Source organism: Grampus griseus, assembly GCF_964374135.1.
Source record: "Grampus griseus genome assembly, chromosome: 19".
In the NCBI taxonomy this organism is placed as follows: Eukaryota; Metazoa; Chordata; class Mammalia; order Artiodactyla; family Delphinidae; genus Grampus; species Grampus griseus.
In genome coordinates, this window is record NC_139013.1 from 22,105,280 (window position 1) to 22,130,125 (window position 24,846).

At 39.8% G+C, this 24,846-nt stretch overlaps 1 protein-coding gene across 2 annotated transcripts in view; it reads right to left on the minus strand.

The window, feature by feature from the left end:
* Positions 1-4,587: 4,587 nt before the first annotated feature.
* Positions 4,588-24,846, minus strand: part of MYLK3 (myosin light chain kinase 3) — a gene marked incomplete at its 5' end in the record, with an annotated part of 57,906 nt that continues 37,647 nt past the window's right edge. For both annotated transcript variants that reach the window (XM_082677101.1, XM_082677100.1), the window contains 5 exons: positions 4,588-7,479; positions 8,521-8,653; positions 9,603-9,755; positions 10,936-11,064; positions 24,623-24,693. In XM_082677101.1, the coding sequence (XP_082533227.1) occupies positions 7,420-7,479; positions 8,521-8,653; positions 9,603-9,755; positions 10,936-11,064; positions 24,623-24,693 (546 nt within the window). In that variant the 3' untranslated portion in view covers positions 4,588-7,419. The remainder of the gene's footprint in view (positions 7,480-8,520; positions 8,654-9,602; positions 9,756-10,935; positions 11,065-24,622; positions 24,694-24,846) is intronic.

The following is a 24,846-nucleotide window of genomic DNA, read 5'->3' on the forward strand; positions in this document are numbered from 1 at the left end:
GTTAATCTCTTGGTTTGACTAAATATATAGTACAACCTGAGTTAATAAATATTATTTTTATATGCATTCAAGGTGCAGTTGTTATCAGTTTGGGAGAATCTGTGGTATGCCAAAAGCCGTCTACTCTAGCAGGAAAAAAGCCCAGGTTGCTGAACACTGAACCATACTGCTCCCCAGAGCACAAACTCTTGAATCAGACTTTCTGGGTTTAAAACACTACTCAGCCATTTACCACCTGTGAAACCTTGAGCAAATTAATTAGCTTCTGTATGCCAAATCAATAAGTAGGAATAAAAATAATGTCTACCTCATAGAATAATTTGGAGGAGTATCTGAGCTAATACATGTAAAGCATTTAGTACAGCTCCTGGTGTAAGTATTTAGTAAGTATTAAAATACAGAAAGAAACACATAGAGGTCTCACATAATTATATATTAGCATCATATTAAAAAATTAAGAAACAGACTAAAGTGTGACAACATGGATAGACCTAGAGGGTATTATGCTAAGTGAAATAAGTCAGACAGAAGTACAAATACCGTATGATCTCATGTGGAATCTAAAAACAAAACGAATGGACAAAACAAACAAAGAACAAATTGGTGGTTGCCAGAGGGGAGGTGGGTAGGGGGGATGAGTGAAATAGGTGAGGGAGATTAAGGAGTACAAACTACCAGTTATAAAATAAATGTCATGGGGATGTAATGTACAGCATAGGGAATATGGTCAATAATATGTAATCACTGATGACATAACTAGACTGGTGATCATAATGTGTAGAAATATCAAATCACTATATTGTACACCTGAAATTTATATAATATTGTAAGTCAATTATACTTTAAAAAAGAGCCCAAGGTTTATTTTCTTTGATATCCACATACTGAAAAATGTAACCTTACTAAATACTTACTTTAAAACTATGGAAAAGGGCCTGGAAAGATAAGTTGCTAGGGGCTCTGAGGCATCATGCCAGACATGATTTTAACCAAAATTAAGAATACATGATCTACTACAAAGCTAACTTCAAAACTCCAATAAAATATCAACATATCTAAGGAGAATAAAATGCATGGAGAGATTGCATGTTCATGGATAGAAAGGCTCAATATTGTTGAGATGTTAGTTCTTCCCAACTTGATGTATAGATTCAACACAATTCCAATCAAAGTCCCAGCATTTTGTGGACATCAACAGACTAAAGTTTATATGAAAATTAAAAGACCCAGAACAACAAGTCGATATTGAAGGAGAAGAACAATGCTGGCGAGGATGTGGAACAACAGGAACTCTCATTCGTTGCTTGTGGTAAGGCATAATGTTACAGCTACTTGGAAGACAGTTTGGGAGCTTCTTACGAAACTAAACATACTCTTACCATGTAATCCAGTAATCACGCTCCTTGGTACTTGCTTAAATGAGTTGAAAACTTACGTCTGCAAAAACCTACACATTGATATTTATTGCACCTTTATTCATAATTGCCAAAATTTAGAAGCAACCAAGATGTCTTTCAGTAGGTGAATGGATAAACTGTAGTACATCCAGACCATGGAATATTATTCAGCACTAAAAGGAAATGAGCTATCACATCATGAAAAGACATGGAGGACATTTAAATGCGTACTTCTAAGTGAAAGAAGCCAATATGAAAAGGCCTTATGGCTCCAAGTATATGACACTATGAAAAAGGAAAGAACTATGGAGACAGTAAAAAGATCAGTGGTCTCCAGGGGTTGGGGTGGGGGCAGAGATGAATAGGCAGAGCATAAAGGATTTTTAGGGCAGTGAAACTATTCTGTATGATATTACAATGGTGGATATATATCATTATACATTCATCAAAACCCACAGAATGTGCAATACCAAGAGTGAACCCTAATGTTAGCAATGGACTTTGGGTGATAACAATGTGTCATTGTAGGTTCATCAACTGTAGTAAATACACCCACTGTAGCGGGTGATGTCAATAGTGGAGGAGGTTGTGGATGAGGCGGTATGGGCAGGTACAGAGGGCATAGCAGAAATCTCTGTCCTTCCTGCTCAATTTTGCTATGAACCTAAAAACTGCTCTAAAAAATAAAGTTTATTAACTTTCAAAAATAAAGAATACATGATCTAATTAAATATTTCCATGAAGAATGCAATAAAGTGATTGCATCCAAATTTTTAAAGCCTAATCAGAATGGAATCAATAATAGTGGTTGCCTTCTATCTGCTGTAAATAAGGTATAATACCTGCTGCATAGAACAGGAGTAACTAAGGGAGTGATTTTCTTTCCCTGCCCCTTTTAATTCTAGACATTTAGCAAGCTAAGGTTAGAGAAATGCTGTAATCAAATGATCCCACACATGCATAATGTCCCACAGCCATGTGGTAGAGGGGAATGAACGTGAGCTTTGGAACCACATGCACTTGCATTTAAATTCTGACTCTGCCACTTATACCCTGAGGAAATATTACAACCTTAATGAGCTTCAGTTTCCTTGTTTATAAAATGGAAATATTATCTACCTTGTGAGAATTAAAGGTAATATTTGTAAAGTGTGTGACACTTAGAAGGCATTCACTAAATAGTGCTTCTATTATTACTTTGATCTAAAATGGATGTGAGTCTTTTCCTCATTTATTTTAAGAAGGTATATAATTTGATTTTGGTACCAAGATTTAGATTCTAGCTTTGGGTCAAAGCAATCTATTCATCACCAGGTAAAATTAAAGCACATTCACTTTTTTAAAAAATTGTGGTAAATATAAAATTCACTATCTTAACAATTTTTAAGAGTACAGTTCACTAGTGTTAAGTACATTCACATTGTTATGTGATCTCCAGAACTCTTCATCTTGCAAAGCTGACTCTACCCATGAAACCCATTAAACAACTCCCATTCCTCCCTCCCCCAGCCTCTGGCAGCCACCATTCTACCTCCGTCTGAATTTTAACTATTCTAGCTAGATACTTCATCTAAGTGGAATCATATGGTATTCATTTTTTGCTGTTTTTCACTTAGCATAATGTCCTTGAGGTTCATTATATTGTGGCATGTGTCAGAATTTCTTTCCTTTTTAAGTCTGAATAATTTTCCATTGTGTGGATATACCACACTTTATCCATTCATCTGTCAATGAACATTTAGGTTGCTTTTACCTCTTGGCTGTTGTGAATAGTGCTGCTATAGACGTGTATAGTTATGTGTCTCTTGGAGATCCTGCTTTCTATTATTTTGGGCATTTACCTGGAAGTGACATTTGATAATTCTGTTTTTAAATTTGAGGAACCACCAGGAAACATATTATGTTTTCCATAATAACTGCATCATATTACATTCCCACCAACAGTGCACAAGGGTTCCAATTTCTCCACATCCTGGCCAACGCGTATTTTCTGTTTGTTTTTGTTAGTAGCCATCCTAAATGGGTGTGAGGTGGTATCTCATTGTGGTTTTGATTTGCATTCCTCTAATGATTAGTGAGCACTTTTTCATGTGCTTGTTTGCCATTTGGGAAAATGTCAGTTCAAGTCCTTCACCCATTTTTTTAATAGGTTTTTTGTTGTTGAGTTGTTCTTTATATAGTGTAAATATTAACCCCCTATTAAAAAATTATTGCAAATATTTTCTCCCATTCTTAAGATTGCCTTTTCACTGTTGATTTCATGAGAATAAATATAAGTACTGTTTGTGACTTTTTCTTCTATGCCCTGAAAGCAGGTGATGGTAATATATCTTGATTATCTGGAATATAGTAGGTACTTCGTTATTTTTTAAACTAGTTGTGGGGTAGGGGAATTGCCTTAAAGCCATCTTGTCCAAATGCCCTCCTAGGGCAGGAATCCTTCACAATTTTCCAACACATTCATACTCCAGCTATGGAAGCTTACTACTTAGTGGGTCCATATTTCAGTACTGTTGTAAAGACTTTCTGGAAGCTCATTTCTTTAACAGCTCCTCTTGGCTTATTTAACTGATCAAAAAATGTTTTATCATGGAAGTTTTCAAATGTATACAACAAATATATACCTCTTTACTAGAAGACAATATTATGCTACCCCATACTGACTACCCAAACCCAACAGTTAAGATTTTGCCACACTTGCTTAACTGTATCTCCCTTTTTCCTGAAGTCATTTAACCCACATTATAGCCACATTACCATTATCATACGTCACAATATTAATAGAAATTCTATCATCAGATATGCAATTTAAAAAAAATTATTTAGTTTTGGCTGCATCAGGTCTTCGTTGCTGCACGCGGGCTTTCTTTAGTTGAGGTGAGTGGGGGCTACTTGTCATTGCAGTGCACGGGCTTCTCATCGCGGTGGCTTCTCTTGAGGAGCACAGGCTCTAGGCATATGGGCTTCAGTAGTTGTGGTGCACGGGCTTAGTTGCTCCGCGGCATGTGGGATCTTCCCAGACAAGGGCTCGAACCCGTGTCCCCTGCATTGGCAGGCAGATTCTTAACCACTGCACCACCAAGGAAGCCCAAATATGCAATTTAGAATTAAAGTTCCCTGGATGTCTCTGAAATATCTTTTTATCGTTTGTTTGCTCAAATCAGGGTCAAGACAAGGTCCACACTTGACAGTGGGTTGCTAATTTTTAATTTTAAAAGCAATACATGCTCATTGTTAAAAAAAAAATTCAAATGATTTAGAAAGTAATAAAGTGAAAAGTAGAATTCCCTCTCTCCCCATCACCCACTTTCTACACCACACTGTTAACTTTCTTGCATAACCTAGAAAAGTTTAATGCACATATAAGCATGTCTCTCCATAAATGGGATAATACCATATATATGTTCTATAATTTTTTTCATAATAAAACTCAGTACATCAAGATCTATCTTTACTGGCTACAAGGTAACCTTCCATATGTATGTGGCAAAATTTAAACCCTTGCTGATAGGCACATATAGGTTGTTTTCAACCTATATGGGCCATTTTGCTACAGTAAAGGTCACTTTGCATACATCTCTGCCCGCTTGTTCAAGTATTGCTGAGGGATAAATTTCTAGAAATGGAATTGCCGGGTGAAAGTATGGGCATGACTTTTATTTGGATACATATTCATCAAAAGTGAAAAATTCCATCTTCCCCACACCCTCACCAAATCTGATAGGTGAAAAAAGTGGGTCCTGACTACCTTTCAGAGTTCCTCTGCCCAGCAGTTTTCTTTCATTTTTTTAAATTTAATTTTTATTTTATATTGGAGTATCATTGATTTCCCAGAAGTTTTCAATGACTGTTCATTCAAATTAAAAAGTCCCGTTTGAAATAGTTAATGCTAGCAAAGTTGCAATCTAAAAAATTTTCAAGTACACACCAGCAGAGAACTAAAAATATCCAGAAAATTAAAGTTTCATAAAAGCTCCCTCGCCTTTCAAATAAGGGAAGCTAACTTCTGCAGTACCTCTCACTTGTGTGGGCCTGGTCTAAACAAATCCCTCAAAGGAACTTTGTTGAAAAGTTTCTCTAGGTAGAGAATAACAGCATATAGGGGGAAAAATTAAAATTTGATAGCTATCGGATTTTCTCTGAATCTGCCCTGTCTTATATAGAAGCCACTAAACATATGTGGCTATTAAGCACTTAAAATGTGGCTAATGCAACTGTATTTCTAATTTTATTTCATTTTAATTAATCATAAAAATACTAGAAAATATTTAAGATGCTTGAACAACTTGAATATGTGACTATATTTTTCCACAGTAAATTTTATGAAATCTAAATACAAATTGTATGTCTGATAAAAATCTAGAATCTGAACTGGCATGTATTTTAAGTGTAAAATACACACCAGATTTTGGAGACTTAGTATGAAAAAAATTCAATAATTTTTATATTGATTACATATTAAAATAGGTTTTGATATGTTAAATAAATTATTAAAATTAATTTTACCGGGGTATTTTTAGAGAAGCTATCAGAAAATTTAAAATTATGTATATGGCTCATATTATATTTCCATGAGGGAGTGGTGCTCTAGATCAGGATAACTAACTACATTTTTCTGGGGAGAAGATTTATAGCATTCCCCCAAGAATGTGAAGTCCCATGGAAGGGAAGAATCACCATACTATAGATGGAACTATAGATATCCTCTATAGCTCCTTCTGGAGGCTGCCTTCAGAACACCTTAAAAATAAAGCATTTTACCAAATCACTGTTACTGGCCCATGAAAGGGAGGTTTCCAGCAGCCATCTCTTCTGATATTCATCCACAAGCTGACAAGCTTGGAGCAGGCCTAGATGTGCTGATACTGAAAATCTTAGCTTCCCAACAGGGGTTAGTGTTCCAGAGGAAAGTTATAACCGAAGAAATGCAGCAGGAGGATTAATATCTCCATCTTCTGCCTCTCTCCCCACAATAAAAAAAAGTCTTTATTATGGGACAAAAGTCCTGAAAGGCTGTGAAACTGTTGCATGGCTAATTAAAAATTAAAAGTAACTAAAAACTTCTGGCCCAAGAAGGTCATGAGAATAGCAAAAAACTTCCTTACAACTAAGGAAATTAAAAGGATTGTTTCCTTTTGAATAATTACTCCTTGTTAATAATTTCTTGAAGTTAGTTAAGTGATGGGTATATACCTGATAAAACAGTACGAGAGCAGTTTGCATTTGTTTTCTCTTGATGCATCATTTCTGTGTTTCTCTCAGAAAGCTGAACATCATTACATTCTTATCTCTCTTTCACATATTACATATCAGTTCCCAGACTTACTAGACCATAGATTCATAACTGTGGAAGAGAGATCAGGAGGGAGACTGCCAATGTCAGGACAGGGCAGAATTAGGAGAGGGTAGAGGTATGTACAGATTTTAAAAGCTTATTCAAAACTATCATTACTCTGATATAGCCATGACAGTCAGTACATTTTGAAATTTCAAAGAATATTAAAGGATGCATGTTTTGATTCTCAAAAAGGAGCACACGTTAAAACAAGTTTGAGGATCTCTGCCCTGAATCCACGTTGCTTCACACTAGAGCAACAAATGTAGTACAAAATGTCAGCTCACACCTGAGCAAGTCAAAATGCTAGGAATTCTTTGCACTGGAGGAGGTAATACTAACATGCCCTGCGTGATAGTCCACTGGGTTCTTTAATCAGAGTAAGCTTAGACATTAAATTTGACATATGCAAAGTAGAAGCTTTCCTACCTACCTAAAGCATGCCTACACTTATCACCAAAAGTAGGTACACTTGAAAAGTAATCCCAGCATTTCAACTGATCTTATAAGGCAGAAAAAAGTTCTTAGGTCAGTCTCTTTACAGCCACTTTTCATCCACAAGGAAGGCAACAGCCATAACCTTTTTTTACAAAATAAGTAGAAGGCCAGATTATTAAAAATCTTCAGTCATGACTTCACCACAAGTCTCAGTAATTTCTGGGCCCATGGGAGCAGCAGAGTTGAGGATTAGGGACAAGGTGGAAATTTCCTTAACCTGTTGGCAGCAGTCACCACGTAGAAGTGTTTCTTAAGGTAAGGAGAGAAAAAAGGAAGGGAAAAAGGCATATTTATAGATCAATTACTTTAAGAAGAAACAATAAAAGGACTTGCTTAAGTTTAGCCACTTGGGTTTGTTTAAAATTGATAACTAAAGGGGAAAAGAAGATTCTAGCACAATTATAGTAAAACAGTCACATGACTTTCAGGGACATGTTTAGAGCAAGTTTGAAGTGAGAAAATATGTTATCCCACCCTTTTCATGTGAAAAATGGAGCACCCTAGAATGGTATTTTTCAAATTGTAACTCACAACCCACCAGTGGGTCATGAAATCAAACTGGTGGGGCATGACTAACAACTTTTTTTAAATGAAACTAAATATCATAGAATAGAAAATATCAAAAGTGCATCACACTCTGTGGAGCAAATGTCGCAGTATTTTTGTTTCACATGTGTGCGAGTATACGTGTACTTGTATACTGGCTCTCTGGGTAAAGCATTTTGGTTTTGTTTTTTATTGAAGATCTAAGCCAGTATCAAAATGTTGGAAAGTCACTTCCCTGGAGGACAATTGTTTTTAAGAGACATTCTATGTCCATGGTTCCAAAGCGTTCTGCTGTAAACAAAATTATAAAGCTTTCAAAGCCTAATAGGGCTTTCCTAGGCCCTTTTTCTAAAATGTGGAGGAATCATCCTCAAGCTATGGGCAGTTAGTTCTGAGCGCTGCACTGCAGTGTTCATTGAGAACACATGCTCAGACTTCATTCTGTCACTTCAAGTGTTCACATAAGTATGAATTGAAAGCTATTTTTATGCCAGTCACTTTTGGTCTGTGGCATTTTTTAATCAAGGTAACAGGTTTTTTTGTTTGTTTTTGTTTTTTTGCGGTACGCGGGCCTCTCACTGTTGTGGCCTCTTCCGTTGCGAAGGTAACAGGTTTTTGACGTGAGACAGTTTTCCCCCTAAATAATCTATTTAGAATCAAAACGTAAGTAAAAACTTAGTACACTTCTTTCAAAGGACATTTTAAGAAAACAAATGCTGCTTTTACTAAAAGAAAAACAGATACCTTCCATTTCCTCTGAGCCATGTATTTCTGCAGCAATAGTTGGGATTTGAGACGAACTTTCGATTTAGAAGCTTTGGCAGGCAAGTTATTCAACCACTCATGTTTCAGGCACTGTGTGGCACTCATTCTGCAGCTGTGAAATCAAACAGCAGGTGAGACTTTTAGTTGGGGTTGCATTTTTCTGGCTATCCAAAATCTGTTTAATTGGTAGGAAGCTGAGTCAGTGGAACAGATTAATCATATAGGCAGATTCATGCCACGTGCTAAAAAAAGACCTACTACCTAAAATTCCCATCCTTAAAAGTGCAAGAATGTCGTCAGCAAAATGTTCCCTGCCCTCTATTGAGGGTATGTGTCCTCGTGATTAATCACCACCTCCCAGAGAGAGCTGGGGAATCAAGGCAGGACAGTAGGAGGGCCATCTGTGCCTGGAATTGCTCTTAAGAAGTAAAAGAGCATGAGCCTTGAAAGAAGCTCATCTTTCTTCACAGAGAATAATGTCAACTTGTTCATCTGAATTAGAAATATATTTCCTCTCACATAACTTTTCAAACAGCCAAGGCCAGGGAACGAGAGCTGTCTCAGAGCCCAGATCTTGGGCCCCACCACTTGTAGTTATTCCCATATGTCTGAGTATCGGAAAACTCAGTGGCCCAACCCATAACCTTGATATAGCTACTGAAAATGAAGTAGGTCTTCATCACCAAGAAGTAAGGTTTTCTGTCTTTTATTCTGGGGAATAACAACTGCATATCTCAACTTTTTTTCAACATTAGCCTATGAAAAGCAATAACTTGGAAATAGGTCTTATTTGTAAATATGGTCCTTTCTAAAACTCTTGTCTAGATTTTATGCTCCTAGTTGCTTGTTTCTTAACTGACTTCCTTTGTCCCTTTCCCTGCTACCTTTTCTTTTTTTTCCCCAAAGAAGTAGCAGACTAAGAAATCCTGAAGAGAATCGGTCTACAGGGAGAAAGGACCATTCGCTCCAGCAGCCCTGCCCAGCACCAGCCTGATTTCCACAGCACCCAAATGGATGGTCACCATCAGGATGGATCATGGGTGACAAGCAATAAAGGGTACCTCTTCTCTTTGACCAGCAACCGGGAGACAAAGTCCTTGGCCTCCTCTGACAGCCCTTCAAAGGTGTCAGCATCAAAATCCCAACTACAGTTCACAATGAAATTCATGGTCTCTGCATCCGTTTCCCCTAGAAATGGCGACAAACCACTGAGCCTACAGAGGAGAGAAAGGACTGTCAGTATGTGGAAGCTATACCTGCCAACACACACCGACAATATAAAGAAGACTCTTACAAGGTCAAGCAGAACTAATCAGAACCAAGAGGGTTCAAAAAAAAAGCACCCCCATTGCCTCTCCACAGGAGAAGTCCAGTGCGCTCAGTAAAGTGGAAGCACTGAAAAATTGATGACAGGAAGAGTGGTGGAATAAGTCCCCTATCATGCTCACCACATTCCCCCTTACCCTGAAGTAAGAGTAAATTTGGATCCAACCCAATATGCCCATTTATCAGGTACATTTGACTGAATGTGAAGGTAGCTTGGCATGTCTCTGAGACTACCCAGGCCTCAGGGGCCAAAGGAAAACTGGCTTTATTAGGCTCCTCTAGAGGAGGGCAGAGAGATGAGACAACTTCACTGGCTGGCCTTGGGCCACAATATTCCCCAACCTGGTGTAGCACACACACAAAGTGTGGGGAAAGAGTTAAACTGTAATAATAAGACTGGGAGCAAAGCTTGATTTTGTTGGGCCTCTGAGGAAATAGCTGAGGGATGTCCACAGTTGGAGAGAGAAGAGGACATTTAGTCTGTGTACGTATCTCCTCTCAGCCCATCCTAACTCTGCTTCCTCAGCCCACAGAAAACAGGGAGTGCAGAGCAGAAGGACAAAGTTAGAAGATGCAGGAGCTGTGCCCTGCCCTGCCCTCCCCTCTCCTTACCACTTCAATGCACTCCAGTCCCACTTGCACCACAGCACCTGCATTTCTTTGCCAGAGGGCTTTCTCTCCAGTGGAAGCTGATTTATCCACCCAGAAGTTTCAGGGAATTAATAATTCTGGGACCAGCCCACTAGCAACAACTGATTAGAGTCGGTGTATTAATACCCCAACTCCCTCCCCCACTAGCTGGCCTAGCTCTGAGTGGGTGTCCCACAGTGGGCCCCAGTTCCCTGCAGGATTAAACTCCAGGTGCCCACAGTGGTTACTGACTCCACCACACACACTTTACTGGCTGCCTTCCTTCCCCGTTTCACTTCCCCACTTCTCTGTTGGCTTTTCTTAGGGATGCCTCCCCAATAAATTCCTTGCCCTCAAATTCTTGCTGCTTCTAAGGATACCCAAACTAAGACAAATGGCCCCCATTCCCAGTGGGGCATGAGGCCCCTGGGCACTCACAGCATGTAGGTTATGACTCCCACACTCCACATGTCCGTTGGGAACGAGACAAACTCGTAATTGACGACTTCTGGGGCCAGGAACTCGGGAGTGCCAAAGTTCACCTTCAGCTTCTCCCGAGGCTTGTACCTGGGGAGGAGAGGTGCAGAGGACAATGGGAGTGAGCCCTGAGAGAAGTTGTGGATGCCCGGCTAATTCCTTGGGGGGCGCTAAACACTCCCTAACCTTTGCTGTCAGCCATGTTTTCTGGACATCACATCCCACCACACTTGGTTTACTGGGAAATCATCACACACCCAGGCCCTAAATGCAGACTTTCCTAAGTCACTGTGGAGAATAAGAAAACCACAATCCTCCTCCTCCTCCAGGTATTTACAATCTGAAAAAGAGGGAAGATCAATATATCTTATGTGACTGGCCTGCAGTCACACGGATGAGCACAAACAACCTGTGTAGAAGCTGTGTGGGGAGGACTGCTCTATTGTGCATCATAGTTAAAGGGAAGACGATAGGAGTTATAGAAAGAGGCAAAATGCTCAACATCACTGATCATCAGTGAAATGCAAATCAAAACCACAATGAGACATTACCTCACACCATCAGAAAAAAATAGCAAATTGCAAGTGTTGGTTAGGATGTGAAGAAATTAGAACCCTGTCAGTAGGAATGTAAAAGGGAGCAGCTGCTATGGAAAACAGTATGGCAGTTCTTCAAAAAAATTTTTTAAAGAACTACCATATGATCCAGGAATCCTACTTCTGGGTATGTATCCAAAAGAATTAAAAGCAGAGTCTTAAAGAGATATTTATACCCCCATGTTCATAGCAGCATTACTCAGAATAGCCAAAAGGTGGAAGCAACCCAAGTGTCCAACAGCAGATGAATGGATAAACAAAATGTGGTATATACATACAATATGATATTATTCAGCCTTAAAAAGAAAGGAAATTCTGACACATGTTGTAATATGGATGAACTTCGAAGACATTACAATAAGTGAAATAAGCCAGTCACAAAAAGGCAAATACTGTATGATTCCACTTATATGAGGTTCCCAGTGTAGTCAATTCAGAGACAGAAGGTAGGATGCTGGTTTCCAGGGGCTGAAGGCAGGAGGAAAATGAGGGGTAGTTATTTACTGGGTACAGAGTTTCAGTTTTGCAAGGTAAAAAAAGCTCTGGAGATTGGTTGCACAAAAATATGAACATATCTAAAGACTACTGTAACTAATCTTGAAAATTGTTAACACGGTAAATTTTATGTTATGTGTATTTTATACAATTACGAAAAGAGAAAGATCTAGAAAAAGTATTCTGGACATGAAGTTTAAGGAAGGCTAGGAAGAGAATTGGTGGCTGTATGGGGAAAGGGGTTGGAGAAAGTTGGTTTTTAGAATCAATCTTGAAAAAGAAGAAAACTTCTAGCTGAAATTTAATGGGCAGCAAAAAAGATGTCCTTCAGTTGGAGAATGGATAATATAAAGTATGGTACATCTAGAAAATGGAATAGTATTCAACACTTAAAAAAAACAAAAAAGAGATTCACAGAAAGAGAGACAAGATGAAGAGGCAGAGGGCTATCTACCAGATGAAGGAACAAGATAAAACCCTGGAAAAACAACTCAATGAAGTGGACATAGGCAATCTTCCAGAAAAAGAATTCAGAATTATGATAGTGAAGATGATCCAGGACCTCAGAAAAAGAATGGAGGCAAAGATCGAGAAGATGCAAGAAATGTTTAATAAAGATCTAGAAGAATTAAAGAACAAACAAACAGAGATGAACAATACAATAACTGAAATGAAAACTACACTAGAAGGAATCAATAGCAGAATAACTGAGGCAGAAGAACGGATAAGTGACCTGGAAGACAGAATGGTGGAATTCACTGCTGTGGAACAGAATAAAGAAAAAAGAATGAAAACAAATGAAGATAGCCTAAGAGACCTCTGGAACAACATTAAATGCAACAACAATCGCATTATAAGGGTCCCAGAAGGAGAAGAGAGAGAGAAAGGACCCGAGAAAATATTTGAAGAGATTATAGTCAAAAACTTCCCTAACATGGGAAAGGAAATAGCCACCCAAGACCAGGAAGCTCAGAGAGTCCCATACAGGATAAACCCAAGGAAAAACACGCCGAGACACATAGCAATCAAATTGGCAAAAATTAAAGACAAACAAAAATTATTGAAAGCAGCAAGGGAAAAACAACAACATACAAGGGAACTCCCATAAGGTTAACAGCTGATTTCTCAGCAGAAACTCTACAAGCCAGAAGGGAGTGGCATGATATACTTAAAGTGATGAAAGAGAAGAACCTACTCTACCCAGCAAGGATCTCATTCAGATTTGACAGAGAAATCAAAAGCTTTACAGACAAGCAAAAGATAAGAGAATTCAGCACCACGAAACCAGCTCTACAAAAAATGCTAAAGGAACTTCTCTACGTGGGAAACACAAGAGAAGAAAAGGACCTACAAAAACAAACCCAAAACAATTAGGAAAATGGTAATAAGAACATACATATCGATAATTACCTTACACGTGAATGGATTAAATGTTCCAACCAAAAGACACAGACTGGCTGAATGGATACAAAAACAAGACCCATATATATGTTGTCTACAAGAGACCCACATCAGACCTAGGGACACAAACAGACTGAAAGTGAGGGGATGGAAAAAGATATTCCATGCAAATGGAAATCAAAAGAAATCTGGAGTAGCAATACTCATCAGATAAAATAGACTTTAAAATAAAGAATGTTACAAGAGACAAGGAAGGACACTACATAATGATCAAGGGATCAATCCAAGAAGAAGATATAACAATTATAAATATATATGCACCCAACATAGGAGCACCTCAATATGTAAGGCAATTGCTAACAGCTATAAAAGAGGAAATCAACAGTAACACAATAATAGTGGGTGACTTTAACACCTTATTTACACCAATGGACAGATCATCCAAACAGAAAATTAATAGGAAACACAAGCTTTAAATGCCATAATAGACCAGATAGATTTAATTGATATTTATAGGACATTCCATCCAAAAACAGCAGATTACACTTTCTTCTCAAGTGTACATGGAACATTAACCAGGATATACCACATCCTGGGTCACAAATCAAGCTTCAGTAAATTTAAGAAAATTGAAATCATATCAAGAATGTCTTCTGACCACAACACTATGAGATTAGAAATCAATTAAAGGGAAAAGAATGTGAAAAACACAAACACATGGAGGCTAAACAATACATTACTAAATAACCAAGAGATCACTGAAGAAATCAAAGAGGAAATAAAAAATACCTAGAGACAAATGACAATGAAAACATGATCCAAACCTATGGGATGCAGCAAAAGCAGTTCTAAGAGGGAAGGTTATAGTTATACAAGCCTATCTCAAGAAACAAGAAAAATCTCAAATAAACAATCTAATGTTACACCTAAATGTTACACCTAAACTAGAGAAAGAACAAACAAAACTCAAAGTTAGCAGAAGGAAGGAAGTCATAAAGATTAGAGCAGAAATAAATGAAATAGAAACAATAGCAAAGATCAATAAAACTAAAAGCTGGTTCTTTGAGAAGATAAACAAAATTGATAAACCATTAGCCAGACTCATCAAGAAAAAGAGGAAGGGGACTCAAATCAATAAAATTAGAAATGAAAAAGGAGAAGTTACAACAGACACTGCCAAAATACAAAGCATCCTAAGAGACTACTACAAGCAACACTATGCCAATAAAATGGACAATCTGGAAGAAATGGACAAATTCTTAGAAAGGTATAACCTTCTGAGACAGAACCAGGAAGCAACTGAAAATATGAACAGACCAATCACAAGTAACGAAATTGAAACTGTGACTAAAAATCTTCCAACAAACACAAGTCCACGACCAGATGGCTTCACAGGTGAATTCTATCAAACATTTAGAGAAGAGCTAACGCCCATCCTTCTCAAACTCTTCCAAAAAATTGAGATGGAAGGAACACTCCCAAACTCATTCTATGAGGCCACCATCACCCTGATACCAAAACCAGACAAAGACACTGCAAAAAAAGAAAATTACAGACCAATATCACTGATGAATATAGATGCAAAAATCCTCAACAAAATACTAGCAAACAGAATCCAAAAACACATTAAAAGGATCATACACCATGATCAAGTGGGATTTATGCCAGAGATGCAAGGATGCTTCAATATACGCAAATCAATCAATGTGATACACCATATTAACAAATTGAAGAATAAAAACCATATGATCATCTCAGTAGATGCAGAAATAGCTTTTGACAATATTCAACACCTATTTATGATAAAAAACTCTCCAGAAAGTGGGCATAGAGGGAACTTACTTCAACATAATATAGGCCATATATGACAAACCCACAGCAAACATTCTCAATGGTGAAAAACTGAAAACATTTCCTCTAAGATCAGGAGCAAGACAAGGATGTCCACTCTCACCACTATTATTCCACATAGTTTTGGAAGTCCTGGGCACAGCAACAGAGAAGAAAAAGAAATAAAAGGACTACAGATTGGAAAAAAAGAAGTAAAACTGTCACTGTTTGCAGATGACATGATACTATATATAGAGAATCCTAAAGATACTACCAGGAAACTACTAGAGCTAATCAATGAATTTCATAAAGTTACAGGATAGAAAATTAATGCACAGAAATCTCTTGTATTCCTATACACTAATGATGAAAATTCTGAAAGAGAAATTAAGGAAACACTCCCATTTACCACTGCAACAAAAAGAATAGAATACCTAGGAATAAACCTACCGAGGGAGACAAAAGACCTGTATGCAGAAAACTATAAGACACTGTTGAAAGAAATTAAAGATGATACCGACAGATGAAGAGATATACCATGTTCTTGGATTAGACGAATCAATATTATGAAAATGACTATACTACCCAAATCAATCAACAGATTCAATGCAATCCCTATCAACTTACCAATGGCATTTTTATACAGAACTAGAGCAAAAAATCTTAAAATTTGTATGGAGACACAAAAGACCCCAAATAGCCAAAGCAGTCTTGAGGGGAAAAAATGGAGCTGGAGGAATCAGACTCCCTGACTTCAGACTATATTACAAAGCTACAGTAATCAAGACAATATGGTACTGGCACAAAAACGGAAATATAGATCAATGGAACAAGATAGAAAGCCCAGAGATAAACCCATGCACCTATGGTCTATGACAAAGGAGGCAAGAATATACAATGGAGAAAAGACAGTCTCTTCAATAAGAGGTGCTGGGAAAACTGGACAGCTGCATGTAGAAGAATGAAATTAGAACACTCCCTAACACCATACACAAAAATAAACTCAAAATGGATTAGAGACCTAAATGTAAGAGTGGGCACTATAAAACTCTTAGAGGAAAACATAGGAAAAACACTCTGACATAAATCACATCAAGATCTTTTTTGATCCACCTCCTACAATAACGGAAATAAAAACAAAAATAAACAAATGGGACCTAATGAAACTTAAAAGCATTTGCACAGCAAAGGAAACCATAAATAAGACAAAAAGACAACCCTCAGAATGGGAGAAAATGTTTGCAAATGAATCATTGGACAAAGGATTAATCTCCAAAATATATAAACGGCTCATGCAGCTCAATATTAAAAAAACAAACAGGACTTCCCTGGTGGCACAGTGGTTGAGAGTCCACCTGCAGATGCAGGGGACACAGGTTCGTGCCCTGGTCCGGGAGGATCCCACATGCCGTGGAGTGGCTGGGCCCGTGAGCCATGGCTGCTGAGCCTGCGCGTCCGAAGCCTGTGCTCCGCAACGGGAGAGGCCACGACAGTGAGAGGCCCGCATACCACAAAAACAAACAAACAAACAAACAAACAAAAACAACCCAATCAAAAAATGAGAAGACCAAAATAGACATTTCTCCAAAGAAGACATACAGATGGCCAAGAAGCACGTGAAAAGCTGCTCAACATCACTAATCATTAGAGAAATGCAAATCAAAACTGCAATGAGGTATCACCTCACACCAGGTAGAATGGACATCATCAGAAAATCTACAAACAACAAATGCTGGAGAGGGTATGGAGAAAAGAGAACCCTCTTGCACTGTTGGTGGGAATGTAAATTGATACAGCCACTATGGAGAACAGTATGGAGGTTCCTTAAAAAACTAAAAATAGAATTACCATATGACCCAGTGATCCCACTGCTAGGCATATACCCAGAGAAAACCATAATTCAAAAAGACGTATACACTCCAATGTTCATTGCAGCACTATTTACAATAGCCAGGTCATGGAAACAATCTAAATGTCCATCGACAGATGAATGGATAAAGAAGATGTGGTACATATATACAATGGAATATTACTCAGCCATAAAAAGTAGCAAAAGTGGGTCATTTGTAGAGACGTGGATGCATCTAGAGACTGTCATGTGGAGTGAAGTTAAGTCAGAAAGAGAAAAACAAATATTGTATATTAACGCATATATGTGGAACCTAGAAAATGGTACAGATGTACCGGTTTGCAGGGCAGAAATTGAGACACAGAAGTAGAGAACAAACATATTGACACCAAGGGAGGAAAGCAGCAGGGTGTGTGGGTTGTGGTGTGATGAATTGGGAGATTGAGATTGACATGTATACACTGACGTGTATAAAATGGATGACTAATAAGAACCTGCTGTATAAAAAAATTAATAAAATAAAATTTTAAAAAATAAATAAATAAATTCAGTGATAAAAAAAGAATCATCAATCCATGAAAAGACATGGAAGAACTTTTAAAATCTACAAACAGTAAATGTTGGAGAGGGTGCAGAGAAAAGGGAACCCTCTTGCACTGTTGGTGGGAATGTAAATTGATACAGCCACTGTGGAGAACAGTATGGAGTTTCCTTAAAAAACTAAAACTAGAACTACCATTCGATGCAGCAATCCCACTACTGGGCATATACCCTGAGAAAACCATAATTCAAAAAGACACATGTATCCCAATGTTCATTGCAGCACTATTTACAATAGCCAGGACCTGGAAACAACCTAAATGTCCATCAACAGAGGAGTGGATAAAGAAGATGTGGAACATATATATAATGGAATATTACTCAGCCACAAAAAGAAATGAAATTGGGTCATTTGTAGAGATGTGGATGGACCTAGAGACTGTCATACAGAGTGAAGTAAGTCAGAAGGAGAAAAACAAATATCGTATATTAATGCATATATGTGGAATGTAGAAAAATGGTACAGATGAGCCTGTTTGCAGGGCAGGAATAGAAAGGCAGACGTAGAGAATGGATGTGTGGCCACGGTGGGAAAGGGGAGGGTGGGATGAATTGGGAGATTAGGTTTGACATAAATACACTACCACGTGTAAAATAGATAGCTAGTGGGAACCTGCTGTATAGCACAGGGAGATCAGCTTGGTTGTCTGTGATGTTCTAGATGGGTGGGGTGGCTGGGGGGAGGGAGGTCCAAGAGGGAAGGGATATATGTATACATTAACTGATTCACTGCACTGTACAGCAGAAACTAACACAACATTGTAAAGAAATTATACTCCAATAAAAATAAATAAATAAAATGGATAACCAACAAGGGCCTGCTGTATACCACAGGGAACTCTGCTCAATATTATGTAACAACATAAATGGGAAAAGAATTTGAAAAAGAATAGATACACCTATATGTATAACTGAATCATATAGGTGTATCTATACACCTATATAGCTGTATAGATATCTTTAGGTGTACAGCAAAACTGTACACCTAAAACACCTAAAACTAACACAACACTGTTAATCAACTATACTCCAATATAAAATAAAAAGTTAAAAAAAAAAGCATATTGCTAAGTGAAAGAAGCCAGTCTGAAAAGGCTACATACTGTATGATTCCAAATATATGACATTCTGGAGAAGGCAAAACTGTGGAGACAGTAAAAAGATCCGTGGTTGCCAGGGATTAGGGAGGAGGGAGAGATAAACAGGTGAAGCACAGAGGCTTTTTAGGGCAGTGAAAATACTTTGTATGATACTATAATGATGAATACATGTCATCATACATTTATCCAAACCCATAGAATGTACAACACCAAGAGTGAACCTAAATTTAAACTGTGGACTTTGGGTGATTATGATGTGTCAATGTAGGCTTATCAATGGTGATGAGGGGAGGCTTTGCATGTGGGGACAGGGAATAAATGGGAAATCCCTGTTCCTTCCCCCTAATTTTGATGTGCACCTAAAACTCCTCTAAAAAATGAAGTGTTAATTTAAAAAAATTAATGGGCACTTCCTATTCGCCAGATACCATGCTAAAAGTTTTACTTATATAAACTTCTCATTCTCACAACAACCCTATGAAGTAGGTAAGTTTATTGTCCCCATTTTACAGATGAGGCAATTGAGAAATAGAGAAGAATAAAATAAATATCCTGCCAATGTGCCTGATTCCCTTAAATCAGGGACGTGCGTTTTCAAAATACAGTCTCTTCTTTTCCAAATTTGCTGAGAGTCAGGCAAATGCAGACCCTGAGCCAACACAGACCATACTCATCCAGTGAAAGAGCAACAAAGATCACCTTGGTGGCTGAGTTGTGGTGGGAAGCCAGGGAGGGGAGGAGAGTTAGAGCCTTCCTCTGGCAGTCTGTTCCTCCCCTGCACTGGCACCTGACTGGAGCCTCAGGGCCAAGGAGCCAAACTGAGAGGAACAGGCTTCCCCTTGAGGAGAGAAGGTCCAGGCTCTCAGCCCCTGGATGTCCCTTTCCCAGGATGCATTCCTGTTTCCACTGCTTCATCTGCCCTACAGCCACATCCTGTATCATGTGACTTTGTAGTTCCTTCCACTAGAGATGGCATATACTGCCCCATCCCATTGATGGTGAGCTTGGTCACATGAGCTGCTTTGGCCAGTGGAATGTGGGTGGACATGACGGTGGGCCAATTCCAAGCTAGGCTGTAGGAGCGTGCCCTCTTGCTCCTCGGCCATCACCATGAGAAGAGAATGAGACACACCTGGAACAGACCTGTCCTCACTGACCTGCATCCAAGCCCAGTTCAATTCAGCCTAGATCAGTGACTCCCAACCAGTGGTCTGTGGGTAAAAGTTTAATAACCAGCTATCTGATTTCTTTTAAGTTTCGATTTGTAGCATTTGCCAATCGTGTAAATACTGATTTCACCGTGTCTGATTTAAAAGTACCATCATCATGTCACTGAATGAAGAGTTGGGAAGAGATCGGCAATAGCACACTATTCTATAGTCTTTCCACCATATAGATAACAATCGGCGTAAATAAACTCATGAACATAAATAACTGTGAAATGTAGTGAAATAGTTAGGAAGTGTTAACTTTTTAAAATGTAACATCTTTGTTTTAAAATAATTTCTTTAATTGTAAGCTTATACAACTTAATTTTTAATAATGGCCATGTTTAACAACTGGCTTACAAGATTCCTTATCATAAGCTAGTATAAGTTGGGTCCAGCATACTAATTCCCCAGCTGACTCGAAAATGTGTGGAGGAAAATAAACAATTGGTGTTTTAAGTCACTGCATTTGGGGGTGATTTGTTATACAACAGTACTGTAGCAATAGTTAACTGATCCATCCACCCCAAAGCTGTGTCAAAATATCCACTAAGACCCCCCTCTCCAGATTCCCAGCGCAAGGCCCTCTGTGATCATAAGGTCACATATGAGGTTGCAGCCTCATAAGGTTTGAGATAGGCAACTCCTTGCCCTGCCAAAGGATCTGATGAAATGGGCTTAGATTCCAATCTGAGCACTGGACTGGGAGTCAGGAGGCTCATCCCTGCACTCAACATTCTGGAGACCAAGATAATTAAACAAGATACTTCCCATTCTGTCTCCATTCTCGACCCCTTGACATGTCCCTACTTAGACCCACTGATGACTCTCACCACCCAGCCTGGTGTAAAACTGGTCCCTCTTGGGCTACCCTGGTGGTGCAGTGGTTGGGAGTCCGCCTGCCGATGCAGGGGGCGCGGGTTCGTGACCCGGTCTGGGAAGATCCCACGTGCCGCGGAGCGGCTGGGCCCGTGAGCCATGGCCGCTGAGCCTGCGCGTCCGGAGCCTGTGCTCCACGATGGCCGCAGCAGTGAGAGGCCCGTGTACCGCAAAAAAAAAAAACAAACAAAAAACTGGTCCCTCTTGCTAGATGTCAGAGTCTCTGAAGATGTGTATGGCCCTACTCTACTGGGGGTCATACCTGCACTCAGAATCTCAGCGCCTTCTCATAGTCCCACCCAGAAATACAACTGTATTTTCTATAATTCGTGTTATGGGGAAAATTTGTCATTTCCTCCCTCTTTACAAACATTTAACTATTCCGGAGCATAAAGCATCCTCTCTCAAACTGCACATTCCCCCCACAGATCCCTTCTTTTAGAAGGACACACTTCCCAGGAAGCAGGCCAATTTGTCAAAAACCAATTTGCCAAAGAATCTTTTTGCTGAATGACCAGTTTGCCAGACTATTGAGGATGCTTTTGATGTTTTCCTTTCATCTCACAGCCAGAACCTGTGAACCTGTCAGCCCAGTTCCACTAAGTGCAATTTCCTGAGTATCACGTTTTCTGACACCTGCACTTCTCCAGTGCCCAGCAATTTTTCATGGGTGGTTTTCTCTTAAATATGGCTCCCTGGGAGTTCCCTGGTGGTCCTGTAGGTAAGACTCCGTGCTCCCAATGCAGGGGGTGCAGGTTCGATCCCTGGTCAGGGAATTAAGATCTCACATGCTGTGCGGCCAAAAAATTAAAATTAAAAATTTATTTTAATAAATTTTATTTATTTATTTTATTTATTTATTTTCTTGAACTTGCCCTCTACCTCTGTTCCCACTGGCAAAATTATTGCCATTGGGCTTCCCTGGTGGCGCAGTGGTTGAGAGTCCGCCTGCCGAGGCAGGGGACATGGGTTCCTGCCCCGGTCTGGGAGGATCCCACATGCCGTGGAGCGGCTGGGCCCGTGAGCCATGGCCGCTGAGCCTGCGCGTCCAGAGCCTGTGCTCCGCAACGGGAGAGGCCACAGCAGTGAGAGGCCCGCCTACCGCAAAAAAAAAAAAAAAAAAAAAAAATTATTGCCATTAATGCCCTTAACCAGATTAACAAATTTGACTGACAGTTTGGAATAGATTTTTTAAAATTTTTATTGAAATATAGATTTACAATGTTGTGCTTGTTTCAGGTGTAAAGCAAAGTGGTTCAGTTTTATATATATATATATATTCCTTTTTAGATTCTTTTCCATTATAGGTTATTACAAAATATTGACTATAGTTCCCTGTGCTATACAGTTGGCCCTTGTTGGTTATCTATTTTATATATAGTAGTGTGTATTGGGAATAGATTTTGGCTAATCGATTTTCGGTAAATTGGCCTACAACACTTTTCACCTCCCACCATCTGAGACTCAATGGCCTATTGGATACCATTCCAACATCTGAGCCTCCCTACTCAGGATGCCCCATTAGTGCCCTCACCTTCTACTGTGTCTTCCTTCCCCAGTCCCACCCACAGCTCCTGCCTTCCCCAGGCCAGCCTGCTCATGCACAGTGTGCATCCTATTCTTGGTCCCTAACTGACACTATCCCTCCTGCCCCCCTCCACACAGAGTCGTGCTGGAGCCGGTTCTCACAGGTGCATGAGAGCCAATGGTGCACGTCTCCTCCCAACTCTGCACTCAGTGACGTCATGTTGGTAGCTTGAAATCAGCCAAAGTTAGCAAAGGTTACAAATCAACCCCACCTCCTCTCATGCCCCAGCCGCAGCGGGTTGTTAAACATTTACCAGCACACTACTGCCTGCAGGTAACAAAACCCTGTCCATTCGTCTCTTCTGGCTGCTCAGAGACGTCCCAGACTCCAGGAACCTCAGGTGGTTACTTCTTGCTCTGAATTCACAGTGTGTCACTGTAAATCCTCATTTGGCAATTGGTCACCCGGCATTTGGTAGGGTCCTGCATACACTAGTGTGTGAGGTCTGAATGAAGAATATATTGCCCCACAGTGAGGGAACAGTGGTTCTTGGGGGAAGGGCAAAAAAATCTTAGCTATTACAACGGTCTGCGGCTCTCCAAAGGGCCACAGTACGTAAACAGATACACAATACACCTGTGGCATTACATTTCAAGAGGAAGGGACTGAGGGATTAGGAAAGAAATGGTTAAAAAGGCTCTTTGTGGGGCAGGTGGAGACATGAAAAATAGGTTGAGAAACACGCCCTGGTGCATAAGGTGTGCAAGTGTATAGGACGCATCCCAATTTTATACAACATTATTTGGGAAAATATTAAGCAAATTTTTTACATTATGGATTGAGTGGGTTGGGGGATTCGGGACTGTTCATGAAATGCAGTATGCTGTGTAGTGTGGACCCTGAAGGTACAGCGCGGTGGTAAGAACTTCCCTCTGCTGTTGCTCCAATACCACACTTAGCCTCCTATCCATCATGTGGGGCCCTGAAAATGTACCTTTCACACCTGCAAAGAGGTGACATTTACCTCTCCAACCAGTGGGGAAGTGACCTAGGAGGACCACCACTGTGGGTTTGAACGCCCCCTCTGGGAGGCCAGTGCTGGACACCAGAGGCTGAGCTCAGGCACGGCTCTGCCACCATGGGGATGAAGTGATCCTTTCCCCCCTTGTGGATGGAGTGGTAGATGCTGCAAGGCTCCGAAAGTGACAAAAACAACTTCTGTGTGGAAAATGACCATTAGAGTAAGAACATTTCAAGATTTGAAGCCGTGGTGTGAAGACATATCTAGAAAGTATGTGATTCTCAGAGAAATGTCATTCTTGGTGGAAATAGAATTCTGGAGGAAGCCTGGAGGATGAACATACATTTATTGCCATCTTCACAGACTGTGGATGCCCTCCCCAATGCCAAGGGTCTGCTACAGCCACACCACTGGTTGTGCACGCCACGGGCAAGAGCCCTGCAGAGACACGGTGTTCATCAAGCATGAGGATCCAACAGTAAAACTATATGTCACTAGGCTTTAGGCGTTTTAAGGGACTTTAAGATGTTTTTTAAATTATATATGATATTCTCTTTATGCACTGAAACTTGAGAACCTAATCACCCTCATAGAATGGGTCTCCACTGTTGATGTATTATCTCATTTAAACTTCATTATTGCCCATATCAGCGGGCACTGCATTGTATCACCATTTTACCAAGATCTAACCCAGTCCTGAGTGCCCAGAACCACTTACCCATGGCACCATCCTATTTAACCTAGTCATTTTCTGGAGGGCAGGGTTGGTGATGAATGCATCACACAGCCCAGTACATCTTGGCCCCAGGAGGCCTGCAGGATGAATAGAAGGAGCTTCCCAGCACTCCCATTCAGTGACCCCCTTTATCACTCCCCTCTCTGTTCACACAGGTGGTTTGAAATACTGTTAATCCCACAGCCTTTTAAGGAGAAGCAGAGCCCGCCGCACAAAGCCGCCCCCTGCAGTAGTAACGAGGCCTCTCTACGCAGTCTTTGTAAAGGCTGCCAGCCTCAGCGAGAGAGCTTTCTTATATCAGTCCCAAAACTCAAAAATTGGCTGAGTTGTAGGTAACCATGTCCAAGAGAGCCACCAAGGGTTTCCAAGGAGCTCTGTCAAACCACCGAAATAAAACTCCCTTACCTTCTGGCCAGCCCGAAGTCAATGATCTTAATTTGGTGTCCCGTCTGATTGACACACAGTATGTTCTCAGGCTGGGAAAGAAAGAGAAGTTAGCATAGCTTAATCAACAGCTAAGAAGGTCTGAGTTCCCACACTTAGTTGTCAATAGGCCTCAGTTTCCCAGCCTGCAAGGGAAAGCCCTACAGGGCAGCCCTATAGAGATGGATAGATATTGAAAATAAATG